At 40.6% G+C, this 16,192-nt stretch overlaps 1 protein-coding gene and 1 long non-coding RNA gene across 2 annotated transcripts; one reads left to right on the top strand and one right to left on the bottom strand.

The window, feature by feature from the left end:
• Nucleotides 1-907: 907 nt before the first annotated feature.
• Nucleotides 908-9,969, top strand: rdh10a (retinol dehydrogenase 10a). The gene is made up of 6 exons (XM_041969022.1): nucleotides 908-1,499; nucleotides 1,736-1,971; nucleotides 7,209-7,307; nucleotides 8,333-8,478; nucleotides 9,061-9,192; nucleotides 9,304-9,969. The coding sequence occupies exons 1-6, from the start codon at nucleotides 1,214-1,216 to the stop codon at nucleotides 9,425-9,427; spliced, it is 1,023 nt and encodes a 340-aa protein (XP_041824956.1). The 5' UTR covers nucleotides 908-1,213; the 3' UTR covers nucleotides 9,428-9,969.
• Nucleotides 9,905-16,173, bottom strand: LOC121629326. The gene is made up of 3 exons (XR_006008357.1): nucleotides 16,160-16,173; nucleotides 13,054-13,058; nucleotides 9,905-9,987 (listed from the first exon to the last, which is right to left on the bottom strand). It is a non-coding gene; the product is annotated as an uncharacterized LOC121629326 (long non-coding RNA).
• Between the last annotated feature and the right edge of the window lie 19 nt (nucleotides 16,174-16,192).

A 16,192-nucleotide genomic window follows, 5' to 3' on the forward strand; every position in this document is an offset into this window, starting at 1 on the left:
TGTCTTTGAGAGCTATACAGTTTGAGGGGTCTTATTTATAGCCTATAGCCTATTTATTTTTCTCCATCTTGAATGGCTGAGGATTCTTCCATCAGTTGTCACTCACCCATCAAAGAAAGAAAGAAAGAAAGAAAGAAAGAAAGAAAGAAAGAAAGAAAGAAAGAAAGAAAAGAAAAGAAAGAAAGAAAAGAAAGAAAGAAAGCATTACCTTTAAAAAAAGAGAGCAGTGTTTGCATTAATTGCGTCCGGTCTTTCTGCTATTATTCAGTATTTATTTATTTACATTTCATAGTGTGTATTGGTACATAGGTGTATATAGAATTGTGTACGTAGGTAATTTGTTGACACACTTTCACTTTCCACCATGATCACTACCAGTTAAGTGTAGACTATTGAACATACAAAATATCGACTTAAGTGTAGTGTTGGGCTTAATCGTTAAACAGTGACCATAATATGAATATATTATTGGATGAGGATATTCTTAACTTATGTGGTCTTGTCCTGTTTCATGTTGGGAAAACTGGGTAGGCTATCAGACTATTAGAGTTCATATTCTTAACATCCCAGTTACTCCCAGTTAAATAAATTAGGATATGTTCATATGTGTGTGTGTGTGTGTGTGTGTGTGTGTGTGTGTGTTTTGTTTCGTTTCGTTTCGTTTCGTTTTTCTTGTTGTTGTTGTTGTTTTGTTTTTTTTTATAAAAATTTAATCAGTTGCTCCTCTGCGAGAAGAAGCAACAGATTAAACACCGCAACAGATTAGTGTTAAAATATTTTAGCTTATCATCTCTTGAATGTAGTGTATGGACACAGCATTTCATTCTGACAGGCGCCGGAGGCTCGCTCGCTCGCTCCTATTGGGTCAAGCGTTGATGGGTGGACTGCATAAATACCGAGATGTGGTTCAGGGTGAGAAGAGTGGTGGAGCAGCAGCAGATTGGGTAGGACACTAAAGTCACTATAGCTGCTCGTTACTCAGTGCAGCTGTGATTTAAAGTGGCAACTGGACTCTGACTGAGCAGCGTTTCTAATCTTTTAACTAATAAGCTGCTCTCTCGCACGCGCTTTCCCACCACTTTTCCGCACCAGTGCAGAGATCCAAGTTTTGCCAGCCTAACCCTCCCCATCTGCTACAAACAGGCTGGTGGAAACAAACATCCGTCCGTGCGTCTTCCGTTGCTTATTTTAATTGATAGAAAGCTCGGCCAAGATGATGGTAATCATTGCGGAGTTCTTCGTGGTTATTCTGAAGGTGCTTTGGGCGTTTGTAACTGCCGGGGCTAAATGGGTCGTGCGACCCAAGGAAAAGAGCGTGGCGGGACAGGTGTGCGTGATCACCGGAGCTGGAAGCGGCCTCGGGCGGCTGTTCGCGAAGGAATTCGCCCGGAGACGAGCGATACTAGTCTTATGGGACATAAACAGCCAAAGCAACGAGGAAACGGCGGAGATGGTGCGGCAGATATACCATGAATTGGACACCCCCATCTCCAAAGACGGTAATTTATGTTTTCAATTCTGTTTCATGTTTCTACAATGGTGAATTATAAACTGCATATCATTCAAGCTGACTCGGAAAGTAAGCAACACAGCAGGAAAGTGACTTCTCAGACAGATGAAAGCAAATGCATACAAACTATATATCTTTATTAGTTCCCTTAAGTGGCTAATTCTGAACAATTTTTAAAAACTTTTATTAAGCAAGTCTATATTTCCATCCATCTTTCTCCCGCAGGACCTGTTGGAGGGGTAGAGGAAGTCTCCACTTTCCAGCCTCAGGTCTACACTTATGTGTGTGATGTGGGAAAGCGTGAGAGTGTGTATTCTACAGCAGAGAAGGTGCGTCGAGAAGTGGGAGAGGTGGACATACTGATCAACAATGCTGGAGTCGTCTCAGGTCATCATCTTCTGGAGTGCCCCGATGAGCTGATCGAGCGCACCATGGTGGTCAACTGTCATGCACATTTCTGGGTGAGCTGATGCAGAAGCTTTTTTTTTTTTCTTGCTCATAAGCCAAGGTGCCCCCCCCCCCCCGTGTGTGACTCTCAAGAATCAAAGATGTGTGTGTGTGTGTATATCTGTGTGCATCCAGAGGAGAGCGTATGACCATAAAAAGACATGTTGCATGTTTAGATTTTAGCTCCACCAGGTTTCTTTCTGTCAGAGGAAAGCCACAGGTTTGCCTTTCATAAATCTTGTTTTTGCTCAGGCTTTGGCAGCCCCAGTCAGTGATGATCCTTGAGCTATGTCAGCCCCTTCCTTCTCGTCTCCTTTTTCGCTGTGCAGATCTTCACAAACCTGACTTGTGATGGAAGCCGGGCTCAGAATGCGGGTTGGATCTGCCTTGGATCAGCTCAGCACATTTTGTTGGCAGTTGGTGATTTGATGTGTATCAGATTTTAGTCTGGCTCCGTTCCTCGGGCCTTTCTGTGTGCCTACTCATCTCAAAAGATATGCGGACTTGGAGGGAATATGTTGTACTTGAGATAAGCGTGAGCCGTGCCTTCGAAGGTGTGTTTGTTAAATTGTTGGGGAAGAGGAAGGCAGTGTCTTTAAGCCTGCCAAGGCAATTTAGAAATTGGGAGATTGATGATGTTTAGGTGGGACCCTTCTCTTTCAGCCTGGAAGAAATCTGTGGCAGACCTAAGTTTTTTGCTTAGTGTCAGCTGTTGTGACTGTGCATAATCAGTTTTGTTTTATTTATTTATTTTTCCCTCCCTTGAAAGAATATGCTTTTTTTTTTTTTCTTTTTTTTTTTTTTTTTTTTTGTTGTTACGTGGCTCCAAATTGAGCTTTACGTTTCTGTTTAACATCAACTGAGGCAAACGTCCATTTTTAAGACTTTTATATATGGACGGCTGCATTCTCAGTGATGCCATGAAACCAGTGATTTGAAGCTTCCTAACTGAGCATGAAAATCTCTTGTGTTGTCAGACAGGTTGTGCATTTCCTCCTTTCATGTGCTTCTCTGCTGGCTATCTCCGTGTTCTTTTACATCCAGGATTTGGTGTCAGGATCCAGTTGTTGGGTGGCAGATTTGGGATTCTTAACAGAGGACTGTGTTTGTGTTCTCAAGTATTCTATGGAGAGCGTGGTTTCTTTAGGGGTGGGGTGGAGAAGGGAAGCAGATGAAAGGAGGATTTAATGAATGGCGACAGCCAGAATGGAGGATGTGGTTCATTAACAACACAAGCTAGATGAATAGAGCTTAGACTAACAGAGACCTGTCCACTTTCTTCTCTTGCAAACACAGTACAGTTACTCACAGCATGCAGGTGGTACACTTAATGAACAACAAGTTATAAAGGGGTTAACTTGTGGTTTGTGATTCATCAGACATCTTCATTTTAGGGCAGAGACATGAAAGTTTGAAGCGGGTATACAGAGATGCATGCTTCAGAGGCATGCATGTTTATTTATTTGATTACTTTATGGATTACCAAAAACATTTACAGATCAACATTTTTTTTAATTTTATTTTACACTCTAAGCTTTTCAGCCCATGGCACAAATGGTGGATTTTTATTATTTTTTGTAGCAGTTATCATTTTGTTTGGGGGGAAAAAGGCAAGAAAGGAAGCTGGAGCAGGAAACTGTAATTGTAGTGTGTATGCGGGTGTCTGCCAAAGGGGCCTAGTTTGGAGCCCTCACTACTTCTTCTTCTCCTCCTTCCACAGGCCTCTCTGACTCCTCCCAACCTGATTGGAAGGCAGTGGGTGCAGCTGCATGGGAGTCACCGAGGCCAGCTTTGTTCATCCGGCTCTACCACACAGACACACACAATATGATTCACTCCCTTTTTCCCTTCAGGTTTTTATGAGGCAGAGTGAATTTGTCTGACACTTTGATTACACCAGATGGTCATTTGTAATGTTTGCTCCTCTTGTATTTTTTATTTATTTTTTTAAAGTCATATTGGCGCAGGGTATGTGTCATTTTTTTAGTGACACCAGAGTTTGTGTTTTGAGGGTTAGTAAGTATCCAGTGTGGTGACATGAAAGGAAGTCATCAGCATCTTGAGTTGGTTATCCAACAGGTGGTTTGGAAACGGCGCATAGTCCCTTTCATGAAGATCCCACTTCTGTCGTACAACAACGCGAGTGCTGAATGTGGCGGGAAAAGGGCAGAGGAAAGAGGGGAAAAAAAGGCAGTGCCATCCCATCTACAGGCGAGGCGAGAGGGTAATGGTAAGCTGCTGCTGACCCACTTTATCTGACAATTGGTTTCTTGTCTGTGGATCAGCTTGACAAGATGCCAGGCGACAGGAGCCAAGTTCCGCAGGCCGCATTCCTGCTGTAGCCAGAGAAAGGAGGCAGCCAGGCAGAAGGGTCCTACTTGACCGGTTTTATAAGGGCCCCTCCTTAGGCCTGGTGCACCTGTACCTCCTCCGTGAGGCTAACCATCACTCATGCCTTGTGCACGTACCTGCTTAAGAATCAAAAGTGGGATCTGGGATGCAATGAATGATTTCAGCCTGTGTTGCTCTACAGATTTTCTCACCCATCAGTCATTTTTGTGGTTGAAATGTCGGAAAACATTGGTTTAGTGTAGGTTCTCTCATCTACTTCTTTTGACTGAAATATGATTTTGAATAATTTTTGAGGAACTGCAAAGGCAAATGAAGAAATGCTAAGATCAAGTTTAGCAGATTGAGGGACTCGTGTTGGAGGCTGAGCTCTTTAATGCTGCTTTCTTGGTAAATTAACTGACCAGGATGAGTTTTACTAAACTAAAGCAGATACCGACTTATTAGCGTGGTCACTGCAACATGAACAATCTACTTCAATCATCCCTGATGACCAGTAAAATCAACCCAGCCCAATCAAGTTCCATGATTTGCCGCACGATCACTCGAGCTCTTGTTCTCAGGCACTTTTTCTCTCCCTCTCATTCATTCTCTCATCCAGGAAGAAGTCAGCCCAATTAAATGGCCATCTGGTCCTACGCAAAGGCCAATATTTTGTTCATATTCCTGTTGGTGAGGCGTTAGCGCTAATGCAGCCTGACACCCCAGCTGCAAGAAGCTTTGTGTGGCTTAAATGCTCCTGGGGGCACGCACCAATTAGGGGGTGCAGCGGGCAGGGCACCCCCACTTGGGCCAAGGAGGCCCGGCTGTGTCAGCGAGTAATTTAGCGGAACAAGGGAGCGTTGAGACCCAATTACGGGGGCTCTGATGTAAGACACGAGCCCCTGGTTGCCTTCACACATTTTGTGTCTGAGAGGTCAGTGGGGGTCATACCCACATGCCAGAGCTGCCATGAGAAGCGGGACATCACGGCAGAGTGGGAGAGAGATGTGACTGTTTGGGTCATCCCTGAGATGGGGAAACAATCTTTCCTCTATCAGTTCTTTTTTTTTTTTTTAAAGACCTCTCAGCCTGTCCAGATGAATGTGAGTGCTGGCTCTAATTGTAAAGCATTGTGCCAGGTCAAGTCATTCCCTGCTGTCTGGAAGTTACCGTGGGAGTGGGAAACTTTGGCTTCAGTCAGGTATGGGCATATCTTATGGTAATGCTTCATTTGCACGCAACTCCCCTTCCTCAGCCGCTGCCATTCTGTCTTACAGAGGCTCAGCTTTTGCCCAGGCCTCATGTTGTCTCGCTCCCTTTTCTTCAGGCCCCCCACTTTTTATTTATTTTTTTATTTGATGAGTTGAATATTGCAGTGACTTGAACATTTATGTCCTGGAAAAGTGCAGATGTTTGGAGCCGAGTCAGATCGGTTATACCTGGCTGTAGAATACACTCCAGAACAATGAGGTCATTATTTCTCACAGCAGCCATTTTCTGTTTAACTTTGACTTATTGCTTCCAGTTTTATTAACCTCGCTCAGCAAGGAGAAAGACGTCTATGCGCAGAAGACGAGTCTTAACAGAGATTACGCTATAAATTGGCAAGTCTGATTCAGTAAATCTGTGCTCCCATACCAGTAGTTTGATAGCTGTACTACCTGGTACCATGCTCTCACTGGATCACTTCTCCCCTCCTGTAAATGTTGATGAAAGAGGCTAGATCCTTTTTTTTTTTTTTTTTTTTTTTTTTTTTTTGGCCAAGTTTACAAACTGTACCAACCTATGAAACAGTTGACATAAAGTTATTAGATCAGATTTATTAAAATCAGCAAGTGTACTATTATTTTGTACATATTAGTCTGTGTAGAAAGTGTTTTTTTTGTTTTTTTGTTTTTTTTTAATAGAACAGTTGGAGTTGGATGTTGGCTCTTGGCGTTTACTTTGCACCTCCAGTTACATTTTAGATGTTGCAGGCTTTGTACATTGTCCTTTACCATGGCAGCATTTGACTGAATTTAAATTATAAGCTCAACCGCCAACAAAAGGCCTGCTGCTTCTTTGCAGACCTCCCTAGTGGGAGAGTGATTGGTCAGTTCCTATCACTGCTGTCACATGTCACACCTGCTGATTGCTGCATGCTGTGTCCAAGAAAGCACTCAAGTCAGCAGACAAGCAGAATGAGGACATGATCCGTGGGAATATCGACTGTAACCTTTTATTTTATTCATTTTTTTTTTTTTTTTTTTAAACTGTGCTAAAGTTCTTGCCACATTAAGTTCTCATTGGACAAGCCGGTGGAACTGCTCGGCCCGCTTAGCTTTGCAATTAAACCTTTTCATCACGGTGCTCTTCTCGCTTATCCTCATGGATCGTTCTGCTGACTGCAGCTCGGGCAGGGCCCAAGGCTGGGTAGGTGGATGAGAGGCTGAATTGTATTGTTTTGAAATGTTGAGTGAGCGGAGGCCTGCGATTGGTGTTGTCACCAACTCTTTAGTGCTTGGCTCATGGACAGGCACCAGATCTGTGTGGGAAAAGAAGGGATTGCGCAGCATCATCTCACACAGTTAATATATGCAGCTTCTGTAAAAGGATGAGGTGAAATCCCTCACCCTCCTCCTTTTCAACGTCTAATTTATAAAACTTAAAGGATAAAACTTGTAAATCTTCAACTGATATATATCCACTACTCCTTTTTTTTTTTTGTTGTTTTTTCTTTTTGCTCCCCAGTCCCTGTTATGAATTCTCATTCAGACGCTTCTTTCTGCATCACCATGGAGAAGAGAGCGAAACCAAGAGGGGGGAAGGCAAAGAGGATCAAAGAGCTTTGGCACAGACAAACTGCAGAAGTGAACTAACCTTCCTCTTTCTTTTTCTTCCCCCCCCCCTTGCCCTTCTGTCTCCTCTGTCCTCCCCCCAGACCACCAAGGCGTTTCTCCCCAAGATGCTGGAGCTGAATCATGGTCACATTGTAACTGTTGCCAGCTCCCTCGGTTTATTCAGCACAGCTGGAGTGGAGGTTGGTATGATACACAACAACACATACACATCCCATCGTTCCCACCATCCAGAACCAGTGCTTTTATTTTATTTTATTTTATTTATTTTTTTCCTCCACAGCCATCACCATGCCAGCTAGCATACTGAGACCAGGGAGGTTAGGCCCCCTTTCTCTAGTTGTCCCTCCACCCGTTAAATTAAGGAACACAGATGAGCATTGGGAGTCTAGTATAGATTCCTTTATCTGCAGCAGTGGGGTGTGGGGGGGCCCTATTGGGCACTGGCCCTGGGGCCAGAATGAGCTGACAGCTCCCCAATGGACAGAGACATCTTCATCACTGCTTTGTGAAAAACTCAGTCTTCACTCGGTATTCAGCTCACAGCTTCTTTCAATTCATATGGTTTTCCTTCCTATAGTTGTTTTTATTCCATGATAATAAATTTAGTGGGGGGTTATTTATCTCCATAACCACTGAGTAAAGCAGCCCTTCCCCCACGAAGGTTTTATTTTGATAATTTAAAACTGTGTTTTTCTGTAGTGCCCTGGCTGTAAAAGATAAGCAACACGTACCAGTGACAACTACTCCGTTTTTCTTTTACAGTGGCATGTTTTTATAGACATTAAATTGCATTCAATTATTGTTAAACCATTATGGTTCCTGGAAATGCCTCGGATGCGATTTCAGACGTGTGCATTATTTTCAATGAAGCCGTCGCTTGTCATGTGGGTGCAGTCAAACCTTTATCCTCTTCGTGTTTAGTGACATGCATCTGTGTTTGCCCAAGACCACGGTGAACCACATCAAAACCTTCCCGCCTAGTAAAGCAGCCTCCTGATGCACTGGAAAAGAATGCTAATGAAACTGTAGAACCGCAGTCAGGCTCACGCAGGTTTTTTTTTTTTTTTTTTTTTGTGGCCGTATCATTAACGGCAATGAGAGACCTGTGAGCCCATGGGGCATGTTTGATAACATTTTCTGGTCCCTAGATGCATGCAGAGGGGGTTTCACAGGTCTAATCTGTTCTTTTTGTTATTCCCTTTAGGATTACTGCGCCAGTAAGTTTGGTGCCATCGGGTTCCATGAGTCTCTCAGCCATGAGATTAAAGCCTCAGAGAAGGACGGCATCAGCATGACTCTGGTGTGCCCTTACCTGGTGGACACGGGAATGTTCAAAGGTTGCAGGATAAGGTGAGCTGCAGCACAAAACCAGCCAACATAATTGTTTGCAACGCTTTAAAACCTTTCTTGCACCTGGGTCCAGTTCATTACTTGTAATCTTCATGTTTTATAAAATTGCCTCAAAAAGCGCAATTTGGACTTCAAAGCAACTAATGGTTTGTTACAGTCGCTATAAAGTGTATTTCCATAAGACAACACTCTGCTTAAACTAAGAGGGCTCATTTTCGTTCCCAAGGGAAAACCTCAACAACAGGTGCACCTGGCGCACCCCCCCTCCCCTTTTCCCTTTTTCCAAGCTGCCGCTGTAATAGTCCTCACTTTGTTTGATGGCTGCAGTCCGCAGGTGGCTTTACTGTGTCACCCACCTTGCCCCGGCATTTAGGAGTAATCACTGTTGTCACCAGTATCACTTTATTCAGACTGAGCCAAGCCCTTTGTAAAGTACACAAAAATGCACTTCAGATAAATGGAAAATGAATCGGTGAAAACTTTTTCCACTCCAGTTACTGAATTAATTCAACTGGATTTTTAGATGCATTTAACCAGTTCTACTGAATTTAATTACATTTCCTTATATTTTGACGTTCTCAGGAAGGAGATTGAGCCTTTTCTGCCTCCGCTGAAGCCAGAGTTCTGTGTGAAGCAATCCATGAGGGCCATCCTCACAGACCAGCCAATGATCTGTACACCCCGCATCGTCTACATGGTTAACTTCATGAAAAGGTAAGCCACCTCCTACGTTCTGCATACCAACCAACACAGCTCCATCAGCCTTTAAATAACTCGTATGTAAGCATCTTGCATTGCTGATCTTGTCTCATCCTGTCTCTGCAGCATCCTGCCCTTCGAGGCCATCGTGTGCATGTATCGGTTCCTAGGTGCTGACAAGTGCATGTACCCTTTCCTAGCTCAGAGAAAAGAGGCGATGAACAACAACGAGGCAAAGAATGGGATCTAGGGGAAGCTGCTTGCTACTGGGGCATTTAAACAAGCAAGCATGAGGAAAAAACCACTGAGGATGAAAATTGGGAAGATGAAAAGAAGAAAAAGACTTAATCTAGACTGGTGCACTTGCATTGAGCAAATGCAAAGGTTTACCATATTGTTCCTCTGGAACAAAGAAAGCTGTGTACTACACAAAGGTTTATTTGACTTATTTTTTTGTTTTGTTTAAAGAAACCATCTATATACTGTCACTAGTTTTGAAATCATACAGAAAAGGTATCCAGTAATTAACTATTTACGTGATGTAGTCACCAGCCTTATCTAGTGTCATTGTGGAAATATACAGTACGTTACTGTACAAACAGTAATCTTTTTCACTTTTATTTTATTTTTGTAGATGTGCACTGTAATTTCAAATTTATCATTTTTTTTTTTTTTTCTACACTGCCAGTGTTTTCTGTGTATGTTTAACACGGCATTTCAAACGGCTCAGTATCTCCCCACCAGAAGCTCATTTAGTCAAAATATAGCTGCAATTTAAGCTTGTCCACCAATGTAAAAAAAATAGAAAATCTACCCCCCCCCCTTTTTTTTTTTTTTTAATTTACCATATCCCACTTATTGTTTAACTTAACTTAGACATGTAGCATGTTTTGATGTGGTATACGCTTTCCAAATGGGACATTTACAGGCCAGGTTGTGGCTGACTAAATCTTTCCGGAGGGCACAAGGGAGTCAGTGTCCCGGCTGGAATTAGCATGTGACACATTGAGAATGTACCGCTTGAGGAGAAATTGTGAGGATATGCCTTTTTTTATTTTTATTATTATTTCTCTCATTTGTCTATTTTCCAACATTTGTGGTGTTCTTGTAAATTTATGTCACCAATATTGTTTAAAGAGTTTTTTGCTCCAGTTAAAACCGCTGTCCCAACACTAATGTGTGGTTAAGGGAAATGTATTACTAGATTCCCCTTCACCTGAAAGGAAAAAAATGAAGAAAAGAAAAAAAAAAAAAAAGTCTATGACCCCCAAGTTAAAGTGAAATGTATATGTATATATGTTGTGAACACTTCAGTGTCCCAAAATATGTCTCACCCAATTTGATTGACGTATGAATATTTTATACCCTAACTTTACTTTTTTTTTGTTTGTTTGTTTTGTTTTTTTGAGTTTCAGCTACATTACATTCCAACAGGCATCATTCATTCAGTCAGTGATGAGCCTAAATTTTCTACCTCTATTATTTTTTATTTTATTTTTTTTTTCTTCTTCTTTTTGGGGACAATATAACATAAGTCTCTTTTTGTAATATTCTGAAGACTGCTCCACAACAGAGCAAATGTGGTTCCAATGTTTAGTGTCTCTGCCTAACTTAAATTAATAAAGTGATTTTAGATTATTACATGTTGTGCTGTTATGTTTGAAGAGTTGACCTAAACCGACAGAAGGGATAGGGGGCTTTCCTCTGGACTTTCAGCACCAGTTTTTTTTTTTTTGCTTTTCAAGCCTGATGACTTGGTGTCCAGTCATCCTTAGTCATCGCTGTGCAATTCTGAAAATGAAATGGTGATTCAGCAGAAAACGTCTCTAATTACATTGCATTGCTACCAGCCAGTGTAAATCAGCATAATGACTTACAGAAAAAGAGGAACTTCAGCACTCATGATGAATTTCTTGAAAGCGGTTATTGTAAGGATGACCCCCACCCAGACCTTTTCTGCTGAAAGCATCTAGCCCTTTTTAACTGGTATCAGTGTCACTGTCGTCCCACATTGTGCCACGATGGTGAGTCAGGCAGCCTTTAGATATGGGTGTTGGCTTAAAAGGGCAAGTTATTTAACTTTGTAAGTAAATATACTGTATATGTAGGACAAAAGAGGGGGAGGCAGCCATATGATGTCAGTGTCTGACATGTTACTGGAATGGGAAGAAAAGATTTTTTTATTTTATTTATGTATTTATTTTGTGGTAGTTAAAGGTTTGCAGTGGGTAACAGCTAATGACTTAATACAGAATGAGCATGCTGGTTTGTGTGTGAAACGCTAATTAGCTCCACAATTTTGATAGCAGGAAGACCTGCAACTGTTTGCCTTGTAGAACCATCTAAGAGCAGAACAATAAAATTCCAGCCATTTCTTGCGCAGCTGTTATGTAGCTGACCTTTTTTCTTCTTAGAGGAAAACAAGAAGGACTAATTCCCTAATTGATGTCAGCAAAAATGTCATGAAGTAGAGCCAAACTCACATGTTCAAACTGCTGATCTGTTTGCGCAGGACTGGAACTGCCTTTATAGGTCACATCTTTGATGATTTACTGAGATATTAGGGGTTTAATAAACTTAAGCTGCACTTTTTACTCACAACTGAAAGCCTGATGTGAATGCTGGTTGGCGGCTGTCTTTTTCAGCCTGGATGATGTGGCAGCCATGATTTAAAACATGAAGGTTTTTTATTCATCAGACAAGACAGTTTTCTACTTCATGCCACCTTTTCCTTTAATGGATAAGTTTGAGGATGCAGCACAGACCAGGTTCCTGAGTCTGTGCAGCGATGTTCACCACATACCTGTTTTGAATGCCATCCTGCTCGTGGGTTGAAGATAAATCCAGTTAATACAGTTTTTTTTTTGGGTGGTCTGGCGAAACCAGGTTAGAGTCCCTGGTGTGCCAACAGAGGTGATCCACTGTGGGCTCTTGAGCAAGGCCCTAAATCCCTCCCAGCTGCTCTCTGGGCCCCTAAACATGGCTGCTTACTGCCCTCAAGTACATCTAAAGATGGGTCTAATGCAGAGTCGAATTTCCCAATAAGGATTAATAAATTAAAACAAATGATATTTTAGTCTTTCAAATTATATTTCAAATATGCTAAATGTTATGAGATGAAAATGCATCACAGATGATGAGATCCCCCAAACCTTTGCAGTTATATGTTGATAAATCTTAAATGATCAACTGCTTGCCCATTACGCCTTTTACAAAATAATGAACCTTTTTCTTTGTTTTACAGCTTTTTCTTTCTTCACCCAACCGCGTTAAAAACTTGTTTCTAATTAACTGTAAATATTAATTAACAAGTATAATTTTTGACAGGTGTTGCTGGTTTAAAGCTAAAAATGAGCATATATTTAAAATAGCAAGTACATAAATAGCCAAAAAATAAATAAATAGAGTGACAGATTATAATAAAATTACAAGAATTAGATCAACCAATCTGAAATAAACAAATTCTAAAAATAAATAAATTCTAAAAAAAATAAATACATTATTCAAATTTAAAAAATAAATTCTAAAAATCTAAAAAATTCTAAAAGTAAAATTTGTTTAAATGTAAATTGATAAATTATAAAAACAGATTTTTTTGTTTGTTTCCAGCATGTGCAGCATTCCCGCTCTTTTATTAGATGTCTTCCTGTTTGTGTGCAGATTGCTCATTAAGAGTGGGAAAAGTCATCTAATTTATTTCCAAAGAATATGTGGGATAAAGAAATAAATTCAACATATAAAACAAGCAGTAGCATTGTTTGTGCATGTTTTTTTTCCCCCCTACTGCAGAAAATTTTAGGAATGCTAGTCATGAGTCCTGGCCTAAAGGCTTGAACAGCATTTTGAGACCTCCCCTCATCATTGCTCTTCCTCCACAATAACTTCCCACATCAGTTTGAGATGAGTCATGAAAAATGGACTCAACCTTAAGCGGAAGAAGCAGAAATAGCAAAGTTTTCTAAAACCACAGCAGGCTTATCTTGTGCCAGTAGTCATACTTTGTCCACAGAACAACTTTTTTTTAATCTGACGACATCACAATTTAATAAAAATGTTGATTTTTTTTTTTCTGGAATCATAAAATAAAGGTCCAAGAATATTTAAGACAACAGACAATCACTACTCTCAGAGCAGTTTATCAGTTTAAATCAAACAAATAAAGTATTTTGATTAATTGAAGCTGATAAACTAACTGGTTTGGGAGTAGTGAGCATCTTCACAGCGACACTTTGTTAGGATACTCTACTAATAGCAATCTCCTCATCTTCCTCCTCACAAAGATGTCAGAGCTCCTCTGCTGTGACTAATCATGCTTGGATAAGGTTGCTTAGTGGCAGATTAATTCTAATATAGGTTCGACTGACATATCAAATCCCTCTGTGTACAGAAAACCACGTGAAGCCACTTCTAACTGTAGTTCGGGAGTCCAGAAAGGAACTCCATGTGAAACAGTTCTTTATGCTTTCTTAAAAAGTAGTCACAAAGAGACTTTTGACTCTTTGACTATTTGGATTTTAGCTGGAATTGTCACAAATTCATCACCATCTATAGGATTCCCCTCGCTCTTTATACTTAATCTTAACTCTTAATACAGCACTAACTAGGAGGACCTCAAGGTGGCTGATGGCACATAATTCAGATGGAAAAATCAATGATGCTGGCATTTGCTCCTGGATGGCACAGACAGACTCCACAATCCCATTGATTTTATTCTATTTTTGGGCACTAAGGTTCACTTTCTACACCGCCTGTTCAGAGACAGGCAATTAATCTTGGGTCTAACGTGGTCTAAAGCTGGTCTGCCCCTACCTGAACAAGCTTCTGGAATAGAGATCTGCTGCTAATGTATGAGAACAGCTTTGGCGCTCCTCAATGGTAAGCAGATGTAGCTGCCAGGGGAGTCCATTAGTCAGTGTGGCTGAATTAGACTGCTGCTGTCCCATTCGCTCATCCATCTCGCTAATGGGGGAGAGCAAAGGGGGCTTGGTGATGCACTGACAGCGCACTTGTGGACAGCAGATGTGGTGGAGCTACAAGCAGGAAGTTAAAGTGACGGAATGACATAAACAAATATACATGATTTTCTTACAAATCCTCTAATTTTTAAAAGAATCTTTGAGTTGAGAAACTCAGACATGCAGCGATTGCCTTAAAGTCTTAAACTGATATTCTCAGTCAAATAAAATATTTCTTCTTCTCTACTCCTGATTTATTCTCAAATTACTTACTTACTAGTATAATTGTTTAACAACAGTGCCACCCTTAATTGCATTAAGCTGTATCCGAGAAAAGACATAAAACAAACCAGAATTCATTTGGGTGCTTCTTCCGTCAGATCATGAATAAACTCAAGTAACCTGGTGTCACCGGAAGCAACGTGCCCATCACTTTCTTTCATGTTTTACACATGACATTGTATGTTTCTGATCACATGCATTCTTTTATCTTCCTGTCATTTTGATCGGGCTGATTTCAGTTTAACATATTCAAAGAATTAAATGAATCAACAGATGATTAAATGATACATAACTGCAGCTGTGTGTCATGGATGTGCAAAACAGAAGGAGAATTTAGAGAATAATTCCTCCAAATCACCTCCATATGAGACCAAAATGAGGTACAGACTGAATTCATCCTTTGCAGATAAAGCAGCAATTTCTGCTGGTCCTAATCCTGTAGCTATGATGTGTCTAATATAGGAATATGGATAGAAAAATAAGTTTCCTTCATCGTCTTATCCATTTAGTTGTGGTGTTTTAAACGCAAACAAATGATTTGTGGAGTTTCCACATCCACTCAGGACTAAAATGAGAATGAAATTCAGGTGCAAACATGCATTTATTTTTGCAGTAACTGAGATTTATGCACTCACCAGCCAGTTTTCTAGATAAACCAATTAATTGCTTGTTAATCAGCCAATCACACGGCAGCAGCTCAAAGCATGAAAAGCATGAAAGTGTGGTCAACAGAAAATTTGCTTAAGTTCAAACTGAGCATTGGAAAGGGGAAAGATGGGATTTATGTGACTAAACGTGATGTGCCCAGGCTGGTCTGAGTATTTTAGAAACTGTTGGGATTTTAGAAAACTATTATTTTAGAAAACTACTGGGATTTTCAGATCCCATAACCACACAACCATCTCTTGGGTTTACAGAGAATGGTCCAAATAAGAGAAAATACAGTTCAAGGCAGTTGTCTGGCCCAAAATGCCTTGCTGATGTCAGAAAATAATGTAAGAATTTGGTGAGTTCATCATATAAATCCACCCTTTAAACGCCACAGCCTACCCATGCATTGTTGCTGAGCACGTTCATCCCTCTATGACCATAGAGTACCATCTTCTGATGGTAATGCACCACGTCACAAAGCTCAAATCATCTCAAACGATGAGTTCACTGTACTCCAATGGCCTCCACAGTCACCGGATCTGAATCTAATAGAGCATCTTTGTGATGTGGTGGAATGGGAGGTTCTCAACATGGATGTGAAGCCATCAAAACTGTGATGCTCTCTTGTCAGTATGGATTCCTGAGGAATGTTTCCAACAGCTTGTTGAATCTATGCTGCAAATGATTCGGTTCTGAAGGCAAAAGGTGGTACAACTCGCTCCTAGCTAGGTATACATAAAGAAGGGGTGTATGTATGGTTTTATAAATCTGAAAAAAAAAAACACTTTTGCGCACACAGCTTTCTAAATCCTGTCTATAATTTGGCTTTATCAGCTGTATGATAAAGTCTGGTGTTTATAATCTTGAGGATTAAAAATATTTTGCAACTTTAGGTGAACATTCTGCTTTTAACCTTATTACATCTACAACATTAATTAAAGAAATAATGATGAAAAGCCCTAAATCCATTCTCAAATTTGAATGCCATTACATTTCTGCTATCATGTTTATGACAGCTTCTTTAATATTTTGTAAAAGTTACAAAAACATAATAAAACAATCACAAAAAAAAGGAAACAAAACCATAGAAAAACAAAAAACAACTTTTAGTTTCCAAATATCCTCAG

The sequence above is a fragment of the Melanotaenia boesemani genome, chromosome 18 (genome assembly GCF_017639745.1).
Source record: "Melanotaenia boesemani isolate fMelBoe1 chromosome 18, fMelBoe1.pri, whole genome shotgun sequence".
Classification (NCBI taxonomy): domain Eukaryota; kingdom Metazoa; phylum Chordata; class Actinopteri; order Atheriniformes; family Melanotaeniidae; genus Melanotaenia; species Melanotaenia boesemani.